The sequence below is a fragment of the Grampus griseus genome (genome assembly GCF_964374135.1).
Source record: "Grampus griseus genome assembly, chromosome: 1".
NCBI lineage: Eukaryota > Metazoa > Chordata > Mammalia > Artiodactyla > Delphinidae > Grampus > Grampus griseus.
The window spans coordinates 156796862-156818058 of NC_139017.1; the positions used below are offsets into that span (position 1 = coordinate 156796862).

Below are 21197 nucleotides of genomic sequence, written 5' to 3' on the forward strand. Positions count from 1 at the left end.
AAAGAGGAAAAGGGGAAAAAAATAATCTTGCTCTCAAAGTCCACCTCGTCAATTTTGGGATGATTCGTTTTCTATTCACGTATTCCACAGATGCAGGGTACATCAAGTTGATTGTGGAGCTTTAATCCGCTGCTTCTGAGGCTGCTGGGAGAGATTTCCCTTTCTCTTCTTTGTTCGCACAGCTCACAGGGGCTCAGCTTTGGATTTGGCCCCGCTTCTGCGTGTAGGTCGCCGGAGGGCGTCTGTTCTTCGCTCAGACAGGACGGGGTTAAAGGAGCAGGTGCTTCGGGGACTCTGGCTCACTCAGGCCGGGGGGAGGTAGGGGTACGGATGCAGGGCGAGCCTGCGGCGGCAGAGGCCAGCGTGACGTTGCACCAGCCTGAGGCGCGCCGTGCGTTCTCCCGGGGAAGTTGTCCCTGGATCCCGGGACCCTGGCAGTGGTGGGCTGCACAGGCTCCCGGAAGGCGGGTGTGGATAGTGACCTGTGCTCGCACACAGACTTCTTGGTGGTGGCAGCAGCAGCCTTAGCATCTCATGCCCGTCTCTGGGGTCCGCGCTTTTAGCCGCGGCTCGCGCCCGTCTCTGGAGCTCCTTTAAGCAGCGCTCTTAATCCCCTCTCCTCGCGCACCAGGAAACAAAGAGAGAAGGAAAAGTCTCTTGCCTCTTCGGCAGGTCCAGACTTTTCCCCGGACTCCCTCCCGGCTTGCCGTGGTGCACTAACCCCGTGGAGGCTGTGTTCACGCCGCCAATCCCAGTCCTCTCCCCGCGCTCAGACGGAAGCCCGAGCCTCAGCTCCCACCTCGCCTGCCCCGGCGGGTGAGCAGACAAGCCTGTTGGGGCTGGTGAGTGCCAGTCGGCACAGATCCTCTGTGCGGGAATCTCTCTGCTTTGCCTTCCGCACCCCAGTGGCTGCGTTCTCCTCCGCGGCTCTGAAGCTCCCCACTCCGCCACCTGCAGTCTCCGCCCGCGAAGGGGCTTCCTAGTGTGTGGAAACCTTTCCTCCTTCACAGCTCCCTCCCACTGGTGCAGGTCCCGTCCCTATTCTTTTGTCTCTGTTTATTCTTTTTTCTTTTGCCCTAGGGAGTTTCTTGCCTTTTGGGAGGTCTGAGGTCTTCTGCCAGCATTCAGTAGGTGTTCTGTAGGAGTTGTTCCACGTGTAGATGTATTTCTGGTGTATATGTGGGGAGGAAGGTGATCTCCGCGTCTTACTCTTCCACCATCTTCCCGATTCCCCACCCCCGCCATCTTCCCGATTCCCCCCGGCTTTTCTAAATAAAGGTAAAATTCAAGGTTAAAATATATATATACATATTAAAAGGGACAGAGGGAATTATTTCACGTGATAAAATGCTTAGTCCACAAGTGTGTCAACAGTCATGAATCTTTATGCACCAAATAACCTAACAAGAAAACTTAAAGCAAAATCTGTCAGAAAAACAAGAAGAAATTGACAGCCATAGGAGACTTTAACGTATCTCTCTTAATGCAGTAAAACAAATACAGTTAAGTCTTCTACATATAAACAAGTTCCGTTCTCAGAGCACATTCGTTAAGTCCCATTGTTCGTAAGTCCAGCCAAGTTAGCCTAGGTACCCAACTAACACCATCGGCTATAGAGTACTGTACTGTAGTAGGTTTATAATACTTTTCACACAAATAATACATAAAGAACAAACACAAAAAATAAAGAAAACATTTTTAATCTTACAGTACAGTGCCTTGAAAAGTACAGTAGTACAGTACAACAGCTGGCATCCAGGGGCTGGCGTCAAGTAAACAGGCAAGAGTTACTGACCGGAGGAGGGAGAGGAGGTGGGAGATGGTACTGTACTACTGTACTCTATACAGTGTTGTACAGTAAAGTACGCAATAGCACAACCACTTGTGGAGGATGCACGCACGTGACAATGTATGCCAGGCACGTGAACTAACATGTGATTGGACACGCAAATGCACATTCACATCTTTGAAAGTTCACAACTTGAAGGTGCATATGTAGGGGACTTACTGTAAAAAAGCAGAACTAAACTGTAATTTGTTTTAGGTGATTTGACCATCTTTTGATTTGATATTATGTATCAGGCTCAGTGCCAGGTACTTTATATGTGATTCCATTTACAGTAATCCTCTTGGCCACACTGCTGGATAGATGATGTTACTGCCATTCTACAGGGGAATAAACTGAGGCTCTTTCAGGTCACTCAATTATCAAGAATGAGTATTTGAACCCAAGTCTTTGACCCCATAGCCATTTTGTTAAATAGCCTCTTCGGGAGGCAGAGCTTCATTTCATGGAAAACATTTCTTCCATAAAGGATAAAGACACCTCTGCCCCTCACAGAGTCCCTGACACCTGCAGGGCAGGTTCTGGTGAACAATAGGCAGTCACAGAGCCTTCATTTACAGGGCGATGGTAATGAGAAAACAAGTGGTGCAAGGTTACTCAGCAATGAAGAGTGAAACACAGGGCAGTAGCTTCAGTGCTGCATCTGTACACTGCCCAGCCTCCCAGAACACCAGTCGCTGCAGCTTCTTCAGTGACTGAAGCCCAGGTTTATTCTTTCACTTAGGAACATAACACAAGAAGAATCTTTCTGTCTTCTCAATACCAGCTGGCACCCGGAAAGGACACCCTCTATTTTTGCTCTAGACACCAATGCTTGCTTTGAGCTTTGGTCTGTCTTCTCAGTTTTTGCTCTTTGGATGACACAATGCTTTAATTATTATTGTCTGCTATTATAATCATGGTTTAATTGTTGGTTTGCTGCACCGTGGCTCAGAGGGGGGCATTTTGTGAAGCAAGTATTATTTTCTTATTGTCATTTCCAAAGTCACTGAGGATAATTTAAGCTGCGTTCTCACTTGGGGACAGGAGTGATTTCTGACCCCTCCCCCTGCTACAGCAGCTGTTCGTTCACATGCCATTTTCTCCTGATGTAAAGATCCGCTGTTAACACTCTTCCCGGTGCAATATCCATGTGTTCACGCAGTGGTGACAGTTGCTTCGAAGCACCCAAAGCCTTTTCATATTCTGGGGCCCAGTCAGAAGGCAAGTGAAATCAACATATAAAGATGCTGTGATTTTTTTCCTTTCTAGTTTTTGCATTTTTCTAATGTGTGACAGATACAGATGAACCACTTCTAAGTGTGGAAGTGGGCAGTACCCGAGAAACACCCGATGTGTTAAAGTTTCCTTCAGAGTGAGAGCTGAAAACCATAGTCCCAGACTCGAGTTTGTCTATGGACAGCACTTAAGGGGTGCAGCCCCCTACAATGACAATTTGATGCTCTCCTGGCTTTTTAGATGGAAGTTCTGGCAGTAAATCTCTTCCTGTGGTTGAAGCTGAGTGTCATGAACCTTAACCGCAAAGCCTGGGGGGACTCTTAGTGGTGGGCTGGTGGGCAGAGGTAAGGGAGTGAGGGCCAGGTGAGGGCTCCCTCACCTGGGGAGCTGCTGTTGGGACATTGTGGTGGAAGGTGGGACTCTGTGGAAACACCATGATGAAAAGGTGTACAGAGATCCCGGAACAGGGATGGCCCCACGGTCGCGGTGCCCTGCAGTTAAAGGGAGTGGCAGCCAATCTGACATGAAGACCCAGCTCCAGAGAGAGCAAGCAGAGGTTCCGGGCAGCCCCCAGGGGAATGGGAAAGAGGACCAGAGACCAGCGGGGCTCATTAGCTGAGCTGGCATACTTGTCAGTAGTGAAAGCCCAGGCTGTACCCCAGGCAGATTTAGGACACTGAGACCAACTCAAGGCCCCTCCTTTTTGGAAACGGGGCTCCCCCATCTCTGCCCCCAGCCTGACCCAGCACCATGGAAAGGACCGAAGAGGCCATGCCTGCCTTGCCTTCTTCCACAGTTGGACATCATTGCCCTGCTGAGTCTCTCTTCTCTCTCTTTTTTATTTATTTATTTATTTTTGGCTGCGTTGAATCTTTGTTGCTTTCTCTCTAGTTGGGGCAAGCGGGGGGCTACTCTTCGTTGCAGTGCATGGGCTTCTCATTGCGGTGGCTTCTCGTTGTGGAGCATGGTCTTTAGGTGCGTGGGCTTCAGTAGTTGTGGCATGCGGGCTCAGTGGTTGTGGCGCATGGACTTAGCTGCTCCGCGGCACATGGGATCTTCCAGGACCAGGGCTCGAACCCGTCTCCCCTGCATTGGCAGGCAGACTCTTAACCACTGCGCCACCAGGGAAGCCCCTCTCCTCTCTTGACTCCTTGGGCTGCACCTTTTTCTGGTTTACCTTCTACCTCCTCCACTCCTCATTCTTAGTCTCCTTCCCCTGCTCATCCTTAATGCCATGGATCTCCAGGACACCCTTCTCTGTGTGCTGCCCACACTGATACTCGTTGGGTGGGCTTGTCCAAACCCATGGCTTCAGGTCTCACCCACCTGCACCCATGCTCTCGTCCTCCTGAAGAACCTGTACTGTCCTGGGGGTGCCCGTCTCTCCATCCCATCCGTGTCTTTGCACAACCTCTTTTCTCTGCCCGGCATTCCCCTTCCTTCTCACACTCCTCGCCACCCCCTTCATCTGGAAAATCCTGTTCACCTCTTAAGACTCAGCTTAGTTGTTCTCTCCTCTGGGGACCTTGCCTCACCCCTTGGCCTGAGGTGGGAACTTCTCTGTGCGTATCTGTACCATAGTACTTATCACACCACAGCTAGGGACAGAAACAAGCCATGTTCTTGTCTGTATCACCAGTGACTGGTGTGATATCTGCACCCACTGCCTACTATTCATTGATTGGATGTGTGAATATTGGTCAGAAGACTTGTAGAGCTGTATTCGGAGAGTGTGAGACCATGGCTGCAGCATCCCCCTGTCTTCTGGCTTTAAACTAGGCAGCCATCTCTGGCCCAGGGTCTGTGCAGCTAGGTCCTATCTCTATGGTGGCGATAGGATGCCAAAGACATAGATTCAAGGGGCGGGATGTGGGCAGTAAAGAGAGATGTCAGAACCTCCAGTGAAATAGGAAGTATCTTCCTTAGCACATAGGATTTAAGTTGCCCGTCACCAAGTGGCACACACGGCACGGACTGAACGATGGGCGTCCCCGAAAGCCGATGAGCCATTCACTTACTCATCAGCTCAACCAAACCGGGAGCTTAGTGTGGGTCAGGCCTGGCGCTGGGTACCAAAGATACAAACACGAAGGAGACACAAACACAACAGTTAAGGAACTCAGTGAGACAGGTTATTCAATGGACGACTCTGATACACAGAGCACACAGAGGAGCATCTCACGAGATTGGGGCCATGGGGAGGGCATGGAAAAGCCCATGGAAAAGCTTACCAACTGGAGGTGGGGATCTACTGGGACATGGTATTCAGGTGGTGTATGAGTTTACTAGGGCTGCTGTAACAAACTGAATGACTTAACAAAAATTTATTTTCTCACACTTCTAGAGCCTAGAAGTCCAAAATCGGGGAGCGAGTAGGGTCACGCTCCCTCTGAAGGCTCTAGGGAAGAATCAGCTTCATTTCCCAGCTTCTGGGAGTTGCCAGCACTCCTTGGCCTTCCTTGGCTTGTGGGTGCATCACTCCAGTCTCTGCCTCCATCTTCACACGGTCCCCTTCCCTGCGTCTCCACGGTGCCTCTGCATCCAAATCTCCCTTTCCTTTCTCTTAGAAAGACATCAGTCATTGGACTCAGGACCCACCCTACTCCAGTACGTCCTTATCTTAACTTGATGACATCTACAAAGACCCTATTTCCAAGTAAGGTTACATTCACAGGGACCGAGTGTTAGGACTTGAACGAATCTCTTGGGGGGAGACCATTGAAGCCACTACAGGTGGTGTGAGGGCACGTGTAGGGGTTGGAAACATCCAGGCAGAGGGAAGTCCCTGAAGCCAGAGAAAGAGAAGAAAATGGGTAAAGAGTGAGAGGAAGAGGAGGCAGTTGGGGCTATTCGTGGAGGGCTTGGAGCGTCCCCTAGGAAGCCTGACTTTATTCTGTAGGGAAAAGGGAATGACTGGTCAGATACGTGGTTCAGAAAGGTCAGCTGGCCCTGGTGGGAAAGGTGGATTGAAAAGGTGAGGGGGAGTTTGGGTGCACACTCTGTGTGCCTCTGTAATGCTGTTCTCTCTCTCTCTCTTTTTTTTTTTTTAAAGAAGTTGTTGGGGGTAGGAGTTTATTAATTAATTTATTTATTTTTGCTGTGTTGGGTCTTTGTTTCTGTGCGAGGGCTTTCTCTAGTTGTGGCGAGCGGGGGCCACTCTTCATCGTGGTGCGCGGGCCTCTCACTGTGGCGGCCTCTCTTGTTGCGGAGCACAGGCTCCAGACGCGCAGGCTCAGTAGTTGTGGCGCACGGGCTTAGTCGCTCCGCGGCATGTGGGATCCTCCCAGACCAGGGCTCGAACCCATGTCCCCTGCATTAGCAGGCAGATTCTCAACCACGGCACCACCAGGGAAGCCCCTGCTCTCTCTCTTGCAGTCACCTTCCTCTCGCACTTTCCTTGTGCTTCGCTTTTATTTCTCCAAACCTGCTTCAAAGACATCTCCTCCTTGAAGTTTTCCTTGCCTCTCTCAATTAGAAGAAGATGACTATGTAAAAGAAAGGCCTTTGGTCCCAGACAGACGTGGTTTGAATACACCCTCTGATCCTGACAAGCTGTTTGACGCCCCCCCCCCCACCCTCAGCAAGTCTCCCCAATTAACCCCCAGGACTTCAGTTTCCACATCAGCAAGATGGCAAAAATAGGCTCCAACTTACAGGCTTGTTATGAGGATATTAGACAATATACATGAAGCACTTGGCACGTAGATTTCCAACAAATGATTAGTTCTCTTCTTCGTCCAGTTATTTCGATAGCGCTTTATTTATCCCACGCGTTCAGCACCTCCTGCACGTATTACTGTGTTGTGTGTGTCTCTTTCAATAAGCAGCAGCAGCCCCCAGGGCAAAGACACAGCCTTCCACGTTCCGGCAGCTCTCAGCACAGAGCGCGATGCACATCAGGCCCCCTCCCTCTTCCGGGGCTATCGTGTCTGTGGCCCAGAGAAACAAGAGCGCAAACGGGTGAGGCGTCAAGATGAAGGATCACCTTCTCACAGCATGCTGGGCGCAGGATCCTCAAATGGTTTTCAGTATTTCAAAAGCCAGAAGGAGACCGGATGGTCACCTGCAGGGGAGCTGCTCAGGCAAACCCAAATGTCTGCTTGGGCCCAGAGTTATCCCTATCAATGAGAACCTCTAATTAGCATTTTATAGACTTTGATTTCTATGGGATGAAAAACGTCTTCAGTGAGACTCTTAATCCACGTGGTCGGATTGGCAAAGCTTCACTGGCTAGCATCAAGGATTTATCATGAAAGAGGTCACTAGCACCTGTAGTAGCCCCCTAGCTAATTTCCCTGCATCCGACGTTGCCCTTGCCAGGCTGTTCTTATCCGGGCAGCAGGAGTGATCTTCAAATGAAAATTGGATCTTGTAAGCCTCAGCGTAAAATCCTTCAGTGACGTCCCTTAGCCCATAGAATAAAATCCAAAATTTTCCCCGACCCACCGGGCCCCACGAGACCTGGCCTCTGCCTACCTCTCTTGGCCCAGGGACAGCCTCAGTGGCCTTTCTGTTGCTCTGATGCTCCGAGCTGCTTCCCTTTCGGGGCCTTTGCTCATGCTGCCCTTTATCCACAGAAAACGTCCTACCACCTCTTGCCCTGCCCTGGTGCCTGGCTCCCTCTAAGCCTCTCGTCTTCCTTACATGTCACCTCCGTGGAGAGGCCTTCCTGGCCAGTCTGTATAACCCAGTGGCTCCATCTCAGCGCTCTGCCGTTCCCTTCATCACATTTGCCACAGCTGGTAGTCTTCTGATGGGGTTGTGTGTGCAGGAGTATTGCCCGTCTCCAGAAACAGCTGGAAAATGACACCCTGTCTGTCATCTTCGCCATTATCTCCCAGCACCTAGCACACAGAAGGCATTTACATAAACGAAGGCAGTAAGAGGTCTGGAACTTCAGCTTCTCTCCTTTCCACTGCCAAGCTGCATGGTTTCTGCATGCACAGGACCTCAGGCTCCCTCCTCCGGCCTCGTCCTCCCACCTCAGTTGACCTCATCAATGCCAAGCCTTTGACTTTGTCTGACTAACAGATCAGTTAAGCTGAATGCAGTGAATTGGCACTTTTAATTAAGGGTCTTAAATCTCAGCCCTTTAACCTTGTGTATGATTGACATGTAAACTATTGATTACTGATGGGGCCTCTCTGGAGCAGGCCTGGCTCTCGGCCACAGCCTCTTCCTTCTGGAGGTGCAGGCAGTGTTGTCAGGGGAGAGAGAGGAAGCGCCAAAGTCTGACCTGGACTGGAATTATATAATGTAATTCTGTGTCGCTCTCTGACCAGCCCTTGACCTTGAGCAAGTTACTTAACCTCTCTGAGCCTCAGTATTCTCATTTTTAAAGAGGGGAATGGTGCTACCTACAAAATAAAGTTGCTTGTGAGGACTAAATGGGATAAGGTGAAATTGCCTTGTACACAGGCGTTGTATAAATATGTTTTCTTTCATTTCTACCTAGTGTACATATTCTCTTTTCACACTTCCCATCGGTCTGGTCCTTCTGGGATTTCATTTGTTCATTCTTCAATTCACTCACTCATCCATTCCATTATTCACCCTCAAGGACCTCAGTCGGTCTCTAACCGGAAGAGGATAAAACCCCAACTCTGCTAGCTAATACTGATGTCCCTCTCTCAATCCAGCTCTGTCCCCATGACATACTCATGCCACCTGAACTCCAGTGTGGGCATCGCCTGTCTTCCCAGGTACCTTAACCTCTCCCCTGCCTCTGGGTCTTGTCTTGTGTTAGTACATCCAAAGAAAGCACCCTCTGGGCTTCCCTGGTGGCGCAGTGGTTGAGAGTCCACCTGCCGATGCAGGGGACACGGGTTCGTGCCCCAGTCCGGGAAGATCCCACATGCCGCGGAGCGGCTGGGCCCGTGAGCCATGGCCGCTGAGCCTGCGCGTCCGGAGCCTGTGCTCCGCAACGGGAGAGGCCACAACAGTGAGAGGCCTGCGTACCGCAAAAAAAAAGAAAAAAAAAGAAAAAAGAAAACACGCTCCCTTTCACGCCACCCAAACTTCTAGCCTCGTCTCCTCCTGCCTTCCCTGACAAGCCTGGCCCACGAGAACCTCTCTTCCCTGAGAGCACATCCGGCAGCACCACACAGCTACCGCTTGGTCTGCGCCTGCAGGCGGCTGCCGATTTCCCAGTGCCTCACGGACCATGGAGGAAGCAGAGAAGCCAGGGGCAGCTTAGCACAGCAGGGAGGATGCTTGTTTGCTCCACTTTTCCTGCGGAGCTCCTTCTCCCCTTCCAACCACGTGTAGGGCCCCAGTCTGTTCCCTCCTAAACGCCTTGAAGAGAAGCCTGTTTTCACTCATCAGAAGTCCCTGGAGGAGAGGCCCTGCCAGGGGGATGAGAATACAACCATTGAGGAAACCCACACAGCTCTGGTACTGAGGAAGCTCCACCTGTATCTATAAAAGGGTCTACCTAGGAAATCCAAGAGCTTAACTTGAAGCCTGTTAGAACTTAACTAGTGACTGAAAATAAGAAATACATGCACACACACACATATACATATATATATCCAACAATAAATATGTAACTAATAATTAAATCCCACTCACAATGGAGCTAAAAGCCAAAAATTGAATTTAAGAGGAAAAATGCAAAGAGGAAAACCATAAAACTTTACCAAAGTACCTAAACTAACCCCTAAATAAGTTACAACATCTACAGTGTTCCTGGCTGGGGAAAATAAGTAACGTAAAGATATCAATTTGCCCGAATCAATCAGTAAGTGTGTGCAGGGCTTCCCTGGTGGTGCAGTGGTTAAGAATCCGCCTGCCAATGTAGGGGACACGGGTTCGAGCCCTGGTCCGGGAAGATCCCACATGCCGCGGAGCAACTAAACCTATGCGCCACAACTACTGAGCCTGCGCTCTAGAGCCTGAAAACTACAACTACTGAAGCCCACACGCCTAGAGCCCGTGCTCTGCTATAAAAGAAGCCACTGCAATGAAAAGCCCGCGCACCACAACAAAGAGTAACCCCCGCTCTCCGCAACTAGAGAAAGCCCACACAAAGCAACAAAGACCCAACGCAGCCATAAATAAATAAATAAATAAATTTAAAATAAATAAATAAGTGTGCAATTTCAATCATAGTATCCACGGGATTTGGAGGAATTTGAAAGGATAAATTTGGGAAATTAGCTAAGAAATTTTGGGGGAAAATACGAAGGGGAGCTTGCCCTGTAAGAATATCAAAATATGAGACTGAAAACTGAAATCAGCCAAGTAGCTGAGCTCCTGGTACCACAAGTATTTAGAATCCCGTCACGGCAAAGGAGGAAGCCCTGGAACAGAGGAGAGTCTAGACTCAGACCCATGGCCGAGGTTTCAGACCCGTTGAGAGAGAGAGCCTGGGTTATCCAGGCACAGGCATCTTCATTCAGGTACTTATGAGCTCTGTGAGAAGGGTCAGGCATGGCCCAGGCAGTGGGGCTACCAGAGTGAAGAGGACCTGCCCCCATGCTCGTGAAAGTCATGTTCTAGCTGGGGAGAGGAGTAGTAAACAAATAAATAAAGTATAGACTGTAATAAATGCTAAGGAGGAAAGAAGCAGAGCATTTTGATAGAACATGGAAGAGGCTACTTTAGGTAGGTGGCGGGATAATTGAGGGTCCATTTGGAAAAAATAATGAACCAATAAACCCAACAAATGAAACTACACAACTGCTGAGAAAATATTAAAGTTTTGCTTTTTTTTTTTTTTGCGGTACGCGGGCCTCTCACTGTTGTGGCCTCTTCCATTGCGGAGCACAGGCTCCAGACACGCAGGCTCAGTGGCCATGGCTCACGGGCCCAGCCGCTCCGCGGCATGTGGGATCCTCCCGGACCGGGGCACGAACCCGTGTCCCCTGCATCGGCAGGCGGACTCTCAACCACTGCGCCACCAGGGAAGCCCTAAAGCTTTGCTTTTTAATCATATAGGGAAGAAGAGGGTTTGCCCAAGCGTAGCATGACATCCAATATCCTTAAAGGAAAATATTAACATTTGATTACATAGAATGAGTAACTTCTATACCAAAAAAGACACCATAAACAAAATTTCAAGGAAAAAGAGATACCAGCTGCTGGGAGAAAATGTCAGCAACAAATATGTAAAAGAGAAATAAAAATATATAAAGGTAATAAATAAAAATTATAATGTGTGAACAGAATTTAAAAAGACAAATAACTCAAGCTGGGTAAAGGATGTGAAGATATACAAATGACCAATAAATATATGCAGAGATACGCAACCTTACTGAATTATCTAAATTTAAAACACTAGTGAGATTCCATTTCGGTTTAGCAGACGGGCAAGTATTTTAATATAGAATATATTTACATTGTAATATCTGATGTTGGTAAGGTGAAGTTTAAAGAGAACAGTCATATGAATACTGTTCAGGGGGAATGTAAATTGACACAATCACTTAAGAGAATAACTGAGCAGGATTTATCAACAACTTTAAATATATTGTATACCCGTCCCCCCGACCAAAGTATTCCTACAAGCCAACTGAAATATTAACATAAATGTGAAACACTGCATAAAGATGGGAATGTTCCTTGCAGTCATATGTGAAATAGTGAAATATAGCAATGTACATTTCTACAGGAAAAAAATGAAGTAGATGTATATCTCCATTATATAGTATTAAGTGAAGAAAGTTACATAAAACTATGTAAAATATAGTCCCATGGCGGAGGCGGGAGGAATGTATGTGTGCACATTGAAAAAAATCTGGAAGTATTTGCACCAAACCTAATATCAAGTGGAAAGTTCTAGAGAACAGATTGGTTTGTGTGAGAGAGACTTCTTAAAAATTCAGGACATCTGTATATTGTTAGCCTTTTTCTGCCTTGAGCATATCTTATTTTTATAATTTTAAAAGACATTTTTAAAAGGATATAGTGATAAATGGATTGGATCCTGGAACAGAAAAAGGGCATCAGTGGAAACACTGGTGAAATCCAAATCAATGGGAGTTGAGTTCATAGTAATGTACCATGTTGGTTTCTTAGTTGTGACAAATGTACCAGGGAAATGGAAGGCATTGACAATGGCAGAAGTGGTCAGGGGTCTATAAGAATTCTCTGTATTATCTTTGCAACGTTTCTGTAAGCCTAAAATTAATCTGAAATAAAAAATTGATTAGGAGAGAGAGAGACAGAGAGACAGGCTGATATCCAAGTTCTGCTCTGGGAAGTGGAGGTGTAGGCTCACCCTTGCCCCCACTGCAGCTGGACCAGTTTCCCGAAGATCCTGCCATAACCCCTGACCTTTATTTCCCACACACACACCTTTTTTAAGACTTAAATTTTTAGAGCAGGCTTACGTTCACAGCAAAGCTGAAAGTACAGAGATTTCCCATTCACCCCCTTGCCCCACACCTGCACAGCTTCCCCCATTATAAGCATCTCCCATCAGATTGGTACATTTGTTAGACCTGATGAATCTACATTCATTGACACATCATTATCACCAAGAATCCATCGTTTATATTAGGGTTTGCTCTTCGTGCCCATATTCTATAGGTTTGAACAAATGTGGAATGACATGTATCCATTATTACAGTATCATAAGAGTATTTCCACTCCCCTAAAAATCCTGTGTGCTCTACCAGTTTATCCCCTCTCCCTGATCTAGCCTCTGGCAATCACTGACCTTTTTACTATTTCCATAGTTTTGCCTTTTTCAGAATGTTACATACTTGGAATCATACAGTATGTAGCCTTTTCAGAATGGCTTCTATCACTTAGTAATATGGATTTAAGGTTCCTCTATGTCTTTTCAAGGCTTGATAGTTCATATCTTTTTAGCACTGAATAATATTCCATTGTTGGATGTACCACAGTTTATTTATCCATTCATCTACTGAAGGACATCCTGGTTGTTTCCAAGGTTTGGCAATTATGAGTAAAGCAGCTATAAACATCTGTGTGCAGGGTTTTGCGTGGAAATCAGTTTTCAACTCCTTTGGGTAAATACCGACGAGCACAGTTTCTGGATCGTATGGTAAGAGTGTGTTTAGTTTTGTGAGAAACTACCTAACTGTGTTCGCAAGTGGCTGGACCATCTTGCGTTCGCACCAGCAGTGATGAGAGTCCCTGTTGCTCCACATCGTCATCCGCATTTGGTGCTGTTCTGAATTCTAGCCATTCTAATGAGTGTACACTGGTATCTTACTGCTTTTTTCATTTGCATTTCCTCGATGACATAGGATGTGGGACGTCTTTTCACATGCTTATGTGTCATTTGCATATCTTCTTTAGTGAGGTATCTGGTAAACGTTAGCCCATTTTTTAATCATGTTATTTGTTTTCTTACTGTTGAGTTTTGAGAATTCTTTGTGTAGAATTGGCTCTCCATATCTGCACGTTCAGGATCCACCGATTCAACCTACCTCAGATGGAAAATATTTGAACACAATCCACAAAGTTCCAAAGAGCAAACTTGAATTGGCCATGCACAGGCAACTATCTACATAGCATTTACATTATATTTACAACTATTTACATAGCATTAACATTGTATTAAGTATTATAAGTAATCTAAAAATTATTTAAAGCATACAGGAGGGTGTTCTTTGCAGATACCAGGCCATTCTGTATGAGGAATTTGAGCACCCTCAGATTTTGGTATCTTGTTATCTGTTGCAGAGCAGCAATGTTTCTTTTTAATGAAGTCCAGCTTATCACCTGTTTTCTTCATGGATTGTACCTTTGGTATTGTATCTAATAAGTTATCACTATACCCAAGGGCATCTGAGTTTTCCCTTATGTGATCTTCTAGGAGTTTTATAGTTTTACGTTTACATTTAGGTCTGCGATCTGTTTCGAGTTAATTTTTGTGAAGGGTGTAAAGTCTGTGTCTAGATTCATTTCTGCATGTGGATGTCCAGTAGTTTCAGCACCATTTGTTGAAAAGACTATCTTTGCTCCTTTGTTAAAGATCAATTGACTATATTAATATGAGTCCATTTCTGGACTTTTGATTTATTTGTCTGTTATTTCACTGATATCACACTATCTTGATTACTATAGCTTTATAGTGAGTCTTGACATTAGGTAGTGTCAGTTCTCCAAATGTGTTCTTCTTCAGTGTTGTGCTGGCTCTTCTAGATCTTTTGCCTCTCCATAGAAACTCTAGAGTAAGTCTGTCAATATCCACAAAATACCTTGCTGGGCTTTGGACCGAGTATTTGTTTTTTTACCTCTATCCTTTATCCCCAGATCCTGCCTTCTCAGCATCCCCTTCCAGCTAGAATGATAGGGATAGGGGCTCAGGAGTGAGGCCTGGGGACTGCCGTGTAGAGTTGAGGAGATGGGCGGGGTTTTACAGTGGCAACAGGAAACTCCACGATAATAAACAGGATGCCCAAAATCTACCCTCCCTCACCCTTGTTCCCATTTTCTAGTGACCTCCAATGAGTGGGGCAGGCTGGATGGAAATTGAGAGGATAATTCTCTCTAATCCTCTTCCTTCCTGCAAGTCTGTCTTAGGTGTATGACTTTGCCTGACCGGAAGCCCCTGGAAAGAAGGGGCTGAGCCCCGAGTGACCACCTGCTTCTTCTCTCCGTTCAGACTCCACTTCCTGGTCTTTGACACGGAGGAGCTCCACGACGTGTTGCGCATCTGGGATGGGCCTGTGGAGAATGGGGTTCTGCTGAAGGAGCTCAGCGGCCCGGCCCTGCCCAAGGACCTGCACAGCACCTTCAGCTTGGTCGTTCTGCAGTTCAGCACCGACTTCTTCACCAGCAAGCAGGGTTTTGCCATTCAGTTCTCAGGTCTGTGCCCACCTTCCGCCAGCCTCCATCCATCAATCCTGCCGTAACCCCCCTTCCTCCTCCCGCAAGTCCCTTCTTTCCTCCATCTCTCCACTCGGGTAAAGATATTTGTTGAGCATGTGCTCTGTGCCTGGTCCGTGGGTAGTGCTTGTTCCGATATCTGCGCCGAGCTTACTCTGAGGGGAGGGGAGACAGGTAGGTGAATAAACACTGACATACAAATCAGCAAGTATCTGGAGGGAGAAACGTGAGCTATAATGGTCACCTTGGAGCATCAAGGAAGATGTTCCAGGAAAGGTGATGCCCACGCTCCAACCGGAAGGGCGAGTAGAAGTTACAGAAGAAAAGACAGTATTTCAGGGAGGGCACAGTCAACTGTGACGTGGATTTAGAGTTGCCATGGAGTTGGACTTGGAGGATTCGTGGGTCCTTATTAGATGAGAAAGAGAGAAAAGGGCATCCTGGGTGCAACGAGCGTGTGAACGTGTGAGAGGCAGGATAACGGGCTCTGGAAGTGGAGGGTTGTCCACTGGGGCTGAAACGTGGAGAGTGGGGAGGGAGGCAGGGGAGGGACAGCTGACACTGGCTTGGAGCACAGTCACAGAAGAGCTGAGCTGACATGTCACACACTCTTGTTCTTAGTCTGGTGCACATCTCAGGAAGGACCGGAAGCCAAATACGAGTCATCTAAATTCAATTAATTATGTGCTGCGGTAGCCAGCTATGGAGGAGCGTGACAGCGGGCTACCAAAAATGGGCAATGCTCAAACATCCAAGTCCCAGTACTGGCTCGTTTCTATGATTGGTCCTGCCTCTCCCTGCGATGCATCATCTCATCTCCTCTGAAGTGCCTCTTCCATCACTCATCTCCCTGCACGAGTGACTCTGCCTCGGTCTATGCTTATGTTTATTATACAGCAGCTGTCTTCATTACCATCTCCTTACTCCACTGTGTGTATGTGAGAGGGGGGTTTCCATGGTGATGCCAGAGCGAGGCTGTGTGGCACCTGGGCCATGGCTTTGCCTCCACACTCTCACCTGGTAGGTGTGTCAGCTAAGGGTGGTTGGGTATAGCTCTAGCACCAGTAAGGCTGCAATGGCATTACAGAGCCTACTTCTAGCTCTTTCCTGCCTCTGTCTTCCCCATGGAGACGAGCATTTAGCAGCATGTGTGGCAAATGAGGGTCTCCAGGATCATGTTCCTGTGTACTCATGAACTTGCCCACTTAATGCTCATGCAGGCTGCCGGCCTCTCGAGGAATAGCTCCTTGTGGAGTTCATTGGGAGTCTTCTGACTGGAAATCCCCGCACCCATTCACCCATGGAGAGGGTCCCCGGGAACCAGTGAGTAACATTGAACTCACTTAAGGTTAGGGTCCCACTGCGGGGCGTCAAGAGAGTCATTTTAGATAAGCATTTCCCAACATCTGTTCCCAGGAGTTCCATGGACAATTAATTGGTATTTAAAGGAAAAGGAAGTCTGTGTGGTCACGTCATGTCAGGAAGGTGCTTAGGTTGAGGCAGACCTAAAGAGGTTCTCTGTCATTCGGAGCCTCCGAGAACATTTGTTCTGCTAATGCAGACGCATTAGGAAGGGGTCTGGTAGGTCACAATTCTCAAATATATTTCATCATGGATGACTTTTCTCTAGGCCCTCTCAAGAGACTAGCATTTCATGGAACAAACTTTGGAGACGGCTGGGGTAAGCAATGGAAGGCTCTCCCAGCAGTAAGGAGAGTAGAAAGCTGAAGAGACAGCTCAGTCCGCTCGCTGCGGGGAGGAGAATTGGGAATAATTAAGCCAGACATGTATGTTCTCTGTGCTCAAGCTGATGGGTATGGCTTTAAAAAAAAAAAAAAAGAGCCCATCATCGTACCGGCAAATTCCCCCGCGGATTTGCATTATCTGACCTCCAACGTGTCCTGGCAGTTGCCACGTGGGACAGAGTCCCCGGGCGCTCCGGTGAGCCGGGCCTTCGCCCAGCAGCTTCCGCTGCTTTCTCATGCATTGCCCAACTCGTAGAAGCCCTGTCGTCCTTCAGGGTTCATCTCAGATGCCACTTCTTCCTAAGCTCCCCATTCAGAACAAACTGCTGTCGCCGATAGCGCCCCCAGCACTCAACTTCTATTTCTTCAGCACGTTGCCATTTCCGGGCACCTGGCCTCGCCTGGGAGCTGGCCACCTAACTGCCAGCTCACAGGAAGCTCTTAGAGGGTAGGGGCCACCTCATGCCCATCAGACTCCCGCACAGCGTGTGTTTGCAGCAGGAGCTCACTCACCGCTTACTGGACCCCTGGGCACAAGAAGGCTTGAACAAATGAAAGGGTGTTTTTCTCTAACACAAGAGTTGCTTTGGGCAAGCCACCCTGAACATCACTTAGGCCTACAGACAGGGGAGTGGGCCAAACTACCTGGCCTGGTGTGCTGGTGTACCCGAGGTTTGGAAAAGGTCACCTTCCCTGTTGCTGTCATCGCTTAGCAAATACCAGCACTACTCTAGGGAAGAGAGAACGGCTCACCCCATGTTAACATTATAGTGTGTGTTTGACGGGGGATTGTACAGAAATGCCAGGGACGGTTAGTGCAGGCTTGGCTTTATTGAGTAAACATGACTGTGTAACATCTAACATCCTGTGTGTACTACGCGGATCCGGCCTCTCCCTGGAGGCTTTGCCAAGCAGCTCACATTCAGTAGCATTAAAGGGGGAAAGTGAGAACGAAGAAAGGTGAGCGGGAGCAAAGAAGGAGAGGAAGGCGTAACCACTGCCATCTATAGAGCCGACACCACCCTAAACTCTCTACAACGTTATCTCTTATAATTTTCACAAAAACCATAAAGTACAGGCATCATCATTAATCCATGTTGCAGATGTGGGCTCTGAGGCCCAGAAAGGTTTCTCATTCAAGGTCATCTAGTTAGTAAGTAGCAGAGCCTGGTTCAAAACACCTGTGTCTGATTCCCAGACCTAGGCCCTTAATCATCGCACCCCACTGCCTCCCCTATAAATAATCTTTCTGAGTATGGTCACAACAGTGAGCTAGTTTTCTTCCAGGGAATCATTTACCTGTGTACGCTGTAGAGCTAGAGATGAAAGCTAAGTCTGTTTTTAATTGGGTGGTAAGAAGATTAGTTCTTGTTTGACTTTATAAATTCAGTAAGTATCTGATGGTGATAGTTTGTTCATTTATTTATTCACCCAAGAAATATTTACCGAACACCACTGTGTGCCAGGTACCACTCTAGGCCCTGGAGATACAGTTGAGATCAAAACAGCCAAGGTCTCTATTCCTGTAGAGATGCACAAGTGATCTACAGTAAAGAGGCAAACACATGAGCTAGCAAGATGATTACAGATGGTGTTATGAAGAGGACAAAACAGGATAATGTGACAAATTTGATGGAAGGGGTTTAAGGGATGAGCCCAGAAGGTGACCAAAGAGGCCTGTATGAGAAGAGGATACTGGAGCTGAAAACTAAATGACAGGATGGAGCTGGCATGGGAAGATGTAAGGCAAGAGCATTCCAGGCAGAAGGGCCAGCAGGTGCAAAGGCCCCTGGGCGCGGGGATGGGGGAAGATGGAGGGGGCTAAGCTGGCTGTATTGGAAGGAGATTTTACCAATGTGCCTGGAGCATAGCGATAGCAGATCATTGAGGGTGTTAATGATTTAAAGCTGGATCAAAGCAAAGGGTAGGTTTAAAATGTGATCTCAAAAGAGGAGAGTGTGAGAGACCGTAAACCAGGGGTGGGTAACCTTCTTCCGTGAAAGTACAGGTGGTAAATCTTTTTCTGTGAAAGTCCAGGCTTTGTGGACCACATGATCTCTGTCATAACAACTCCACTCTGCTGTCGGAGCATGAAAGCAGCTGTAGACAATATGTAAACAAGTGAGCATGCCTGTGTTCCAATAAAACTTTATTTGTAGGAACAGGCATAGAGCCAGATTTGGCTGTGGGCCTCGGTTTGTTGCATACTGTCTTAGCCGTTACTGGGTGTGAGGTATTAGATACTCCAACTCCCGACTCGTCCATGCAATCCTAGATGGTATAATTAGTGCTATTAGTGTATACAGTTGCCCTGGGCTTTTCCACCGAAGTCATCCTAAAAGCAGAGGAGAGTGAATGTATATCCCCAGGAGATCTGAGGGATGTAGGAAGCATAAAATCTCTTTGAGGCTTCCTGGTTTGCTTAAGAACTAATGTGAATCTTACATTCTACTCCATAATAAATTCATTTGTCTTAGTGTAAAAGTTATTTTTCCCAGAATTTCTGAGAAAAACTGCCAGAATTTCTGAGAAAAACAAGCCGATGAACATTATGGGTCCTGTGTCCTCCAGAACCTCCTGTCCCTGGGGCCTGCCAACCACAGTCTGTGAATGATGACACAGGCGGGGGCCGCGGAGGCAGCTGCATCAGAATCTTTTCTCTGGAGTTCCTGTTGTACCATTTCCTTTGGTGTGTTTTCTCATGCTGCATTTTGTCCATTTGTTCCGTCAGTTGTGCTTTTATTATTTATTCCTCCCTTCCATCATTCATTTGATGTTTGCTCTTAAAACACCTTCTCTGTATTATGCTGTCTGATATTAGACTACAAACATCTCCCAAATTCCTGAGTTTTTGGAATTTTTAATACACCCCAACTATTTATACTTATTTTGAACTCTACTTTGCCACTTGCTACAAACACCAGAATTCTCTCGGGTTTCAGTCTGATGAGTTGGTGGTGGTTTGCCATACAAGGGAGAACATGACCTTCACCCGACCTTAGTAACTCCAAGCATCTTCTCAACCACTGCTCAGCATTCAGGCAGGACAACTCCCAAACTCCTTTGCAGACCTTTCTGGTTGAATATGGGAGTTTATGCTTAATTACCTTGTCACTCCCTCATACGGATCATGTTAGCTACATTTTGCAAAATTGCAAAGCTAATCTTTGTAATAAGGCTTGTATCGTTATAACAAGTTGAACTCAGTCCTACAGTCATAGCGGTGCAGTCATGCTTAACTCATAGTATAGTATCCCAGGACAGGTGGATGATGGTAATGGTGAGGGTACCAGTAGAATAAGTGATGGTCACAAGTAGTGGTGGAGGTGGTGACAGTAATGGGTGTGAGAACGGAGATGGTGGTGCTGTTGCTCCCGCTGTTACACCGGCGGGAGGTAATGGAGATTCCAGCAGTGGCCCTGGTGATGGACGTGGTGATGTCAGTGAGGGTGGTGAGCCAGGACCCTCACTGTCTGGCAGACACCTAGGCAACCCCACTTCCTCCTCTGTTTTCTTATCCCAGTGTCCACAGCAACATCGTGCAATGACCCTGGGGTCCCCCAGAATGGGAGCCGGAGTGGCGACAGTTGGGAAGCCGGTGACTCCACGGTGTTCCAGTGTGACCCCGGCTATGCGCTGCAGGGAAGTGCAGAGATCAGCTGTGTGAAGATCGAGAACAGATTCTTCTGGCAGCCCAGCCCACCAACGTGCATCGGTACAAAGCAGCTGCAGTGTGAACCCTCCCCTCTGGTCCCACCACTTGTGTGCTCCAGACCTCCTACCCCCTTAAGTGGCAGCTGCATCTTGAGCCTGGCCAGGAGAGTCAGAAGAGCTGCAGGTTGCAGAAAACTCAAAGTCTACTCTGCTTCACGTGTCTATGTGTACACACACTCACTCGCATTCACACACCCACACTCTACACACTATGAATCCTTCACTCTCCAAAATGGTCCCAAAGATTTTTAAGCCAGATGTGCCTGTCCCTCTTCTCCTGACCCAGACCATATAGATTGGAAGGAGGACTGCGGGTAGCAAGGGTCTTCAGGTTCTGAAATGACCCTTCTATTACCTGAAGCGCTGGAAGGGCACCCACAGACCTGGAGGTAAAGGAAAGACCTTTGCTCTTCCTCTTGGCAAGGAAATTATTGGTTGCCTGGGTTTTGGTTCTCCAGATCTGTCCTTAGTCCTTAAATCTCCCCATTTGCCAGATGAAGCAGTGGAGGCTCTGTGATGTGTCCAAGGTTATGTAGCTCGTAAGGGTTGGTGCCTGAGGAATCGATCCTGCTCCCCAGTTCCTTAAGGCTGGGAGGAGGAAGGAACTTGAAGGGAGAGGAGGACAGGAAAGAAAGAAATTGATGGAAACAAACGTTCCAGGGGCTCACGTCCACATGGCTCTTTTCCTCAGGCAAAATACTGAGTGCAGTTCTCTGCTGTATCAGCGATGGCTCTTAGAAGAGACCAGTAGTCGTGGAGTCCTTACTGTGTGCAACTGGACATTTACTTACACACCCTCACTTAACTTTCCCTGCAGCTCTCTGTAATGAGTACCGTTCCCTCATTTCACAGTAGAGGAGACTGAAGCT

At 47.7% G+C, this 21197-nt stretch overlaps 1 protein-coding gene across 1 annotated transcript in view; it reads left to right on the top strand.

The window, feature by feature from the left end:
• Positions 1 to 21197, top strand: part of CSMD2 (CUB and Sushi multiple domains 2) — a gene marked incomplete at both ends in the record, with an annotated part of 666759 nt that overhangs the window by 491534 nt on the left and 154028 nt on the right. Inside the window, 2 exon segments of the mRNA XM_082658204.1 lie at positions 14646 to 14848; positions 20138 to 20329. Of these exon segments, the coding sequence (XP_082514330.1) occupies positions 14646 to 14848; positions 20138 to 20329 (395 nt within the window).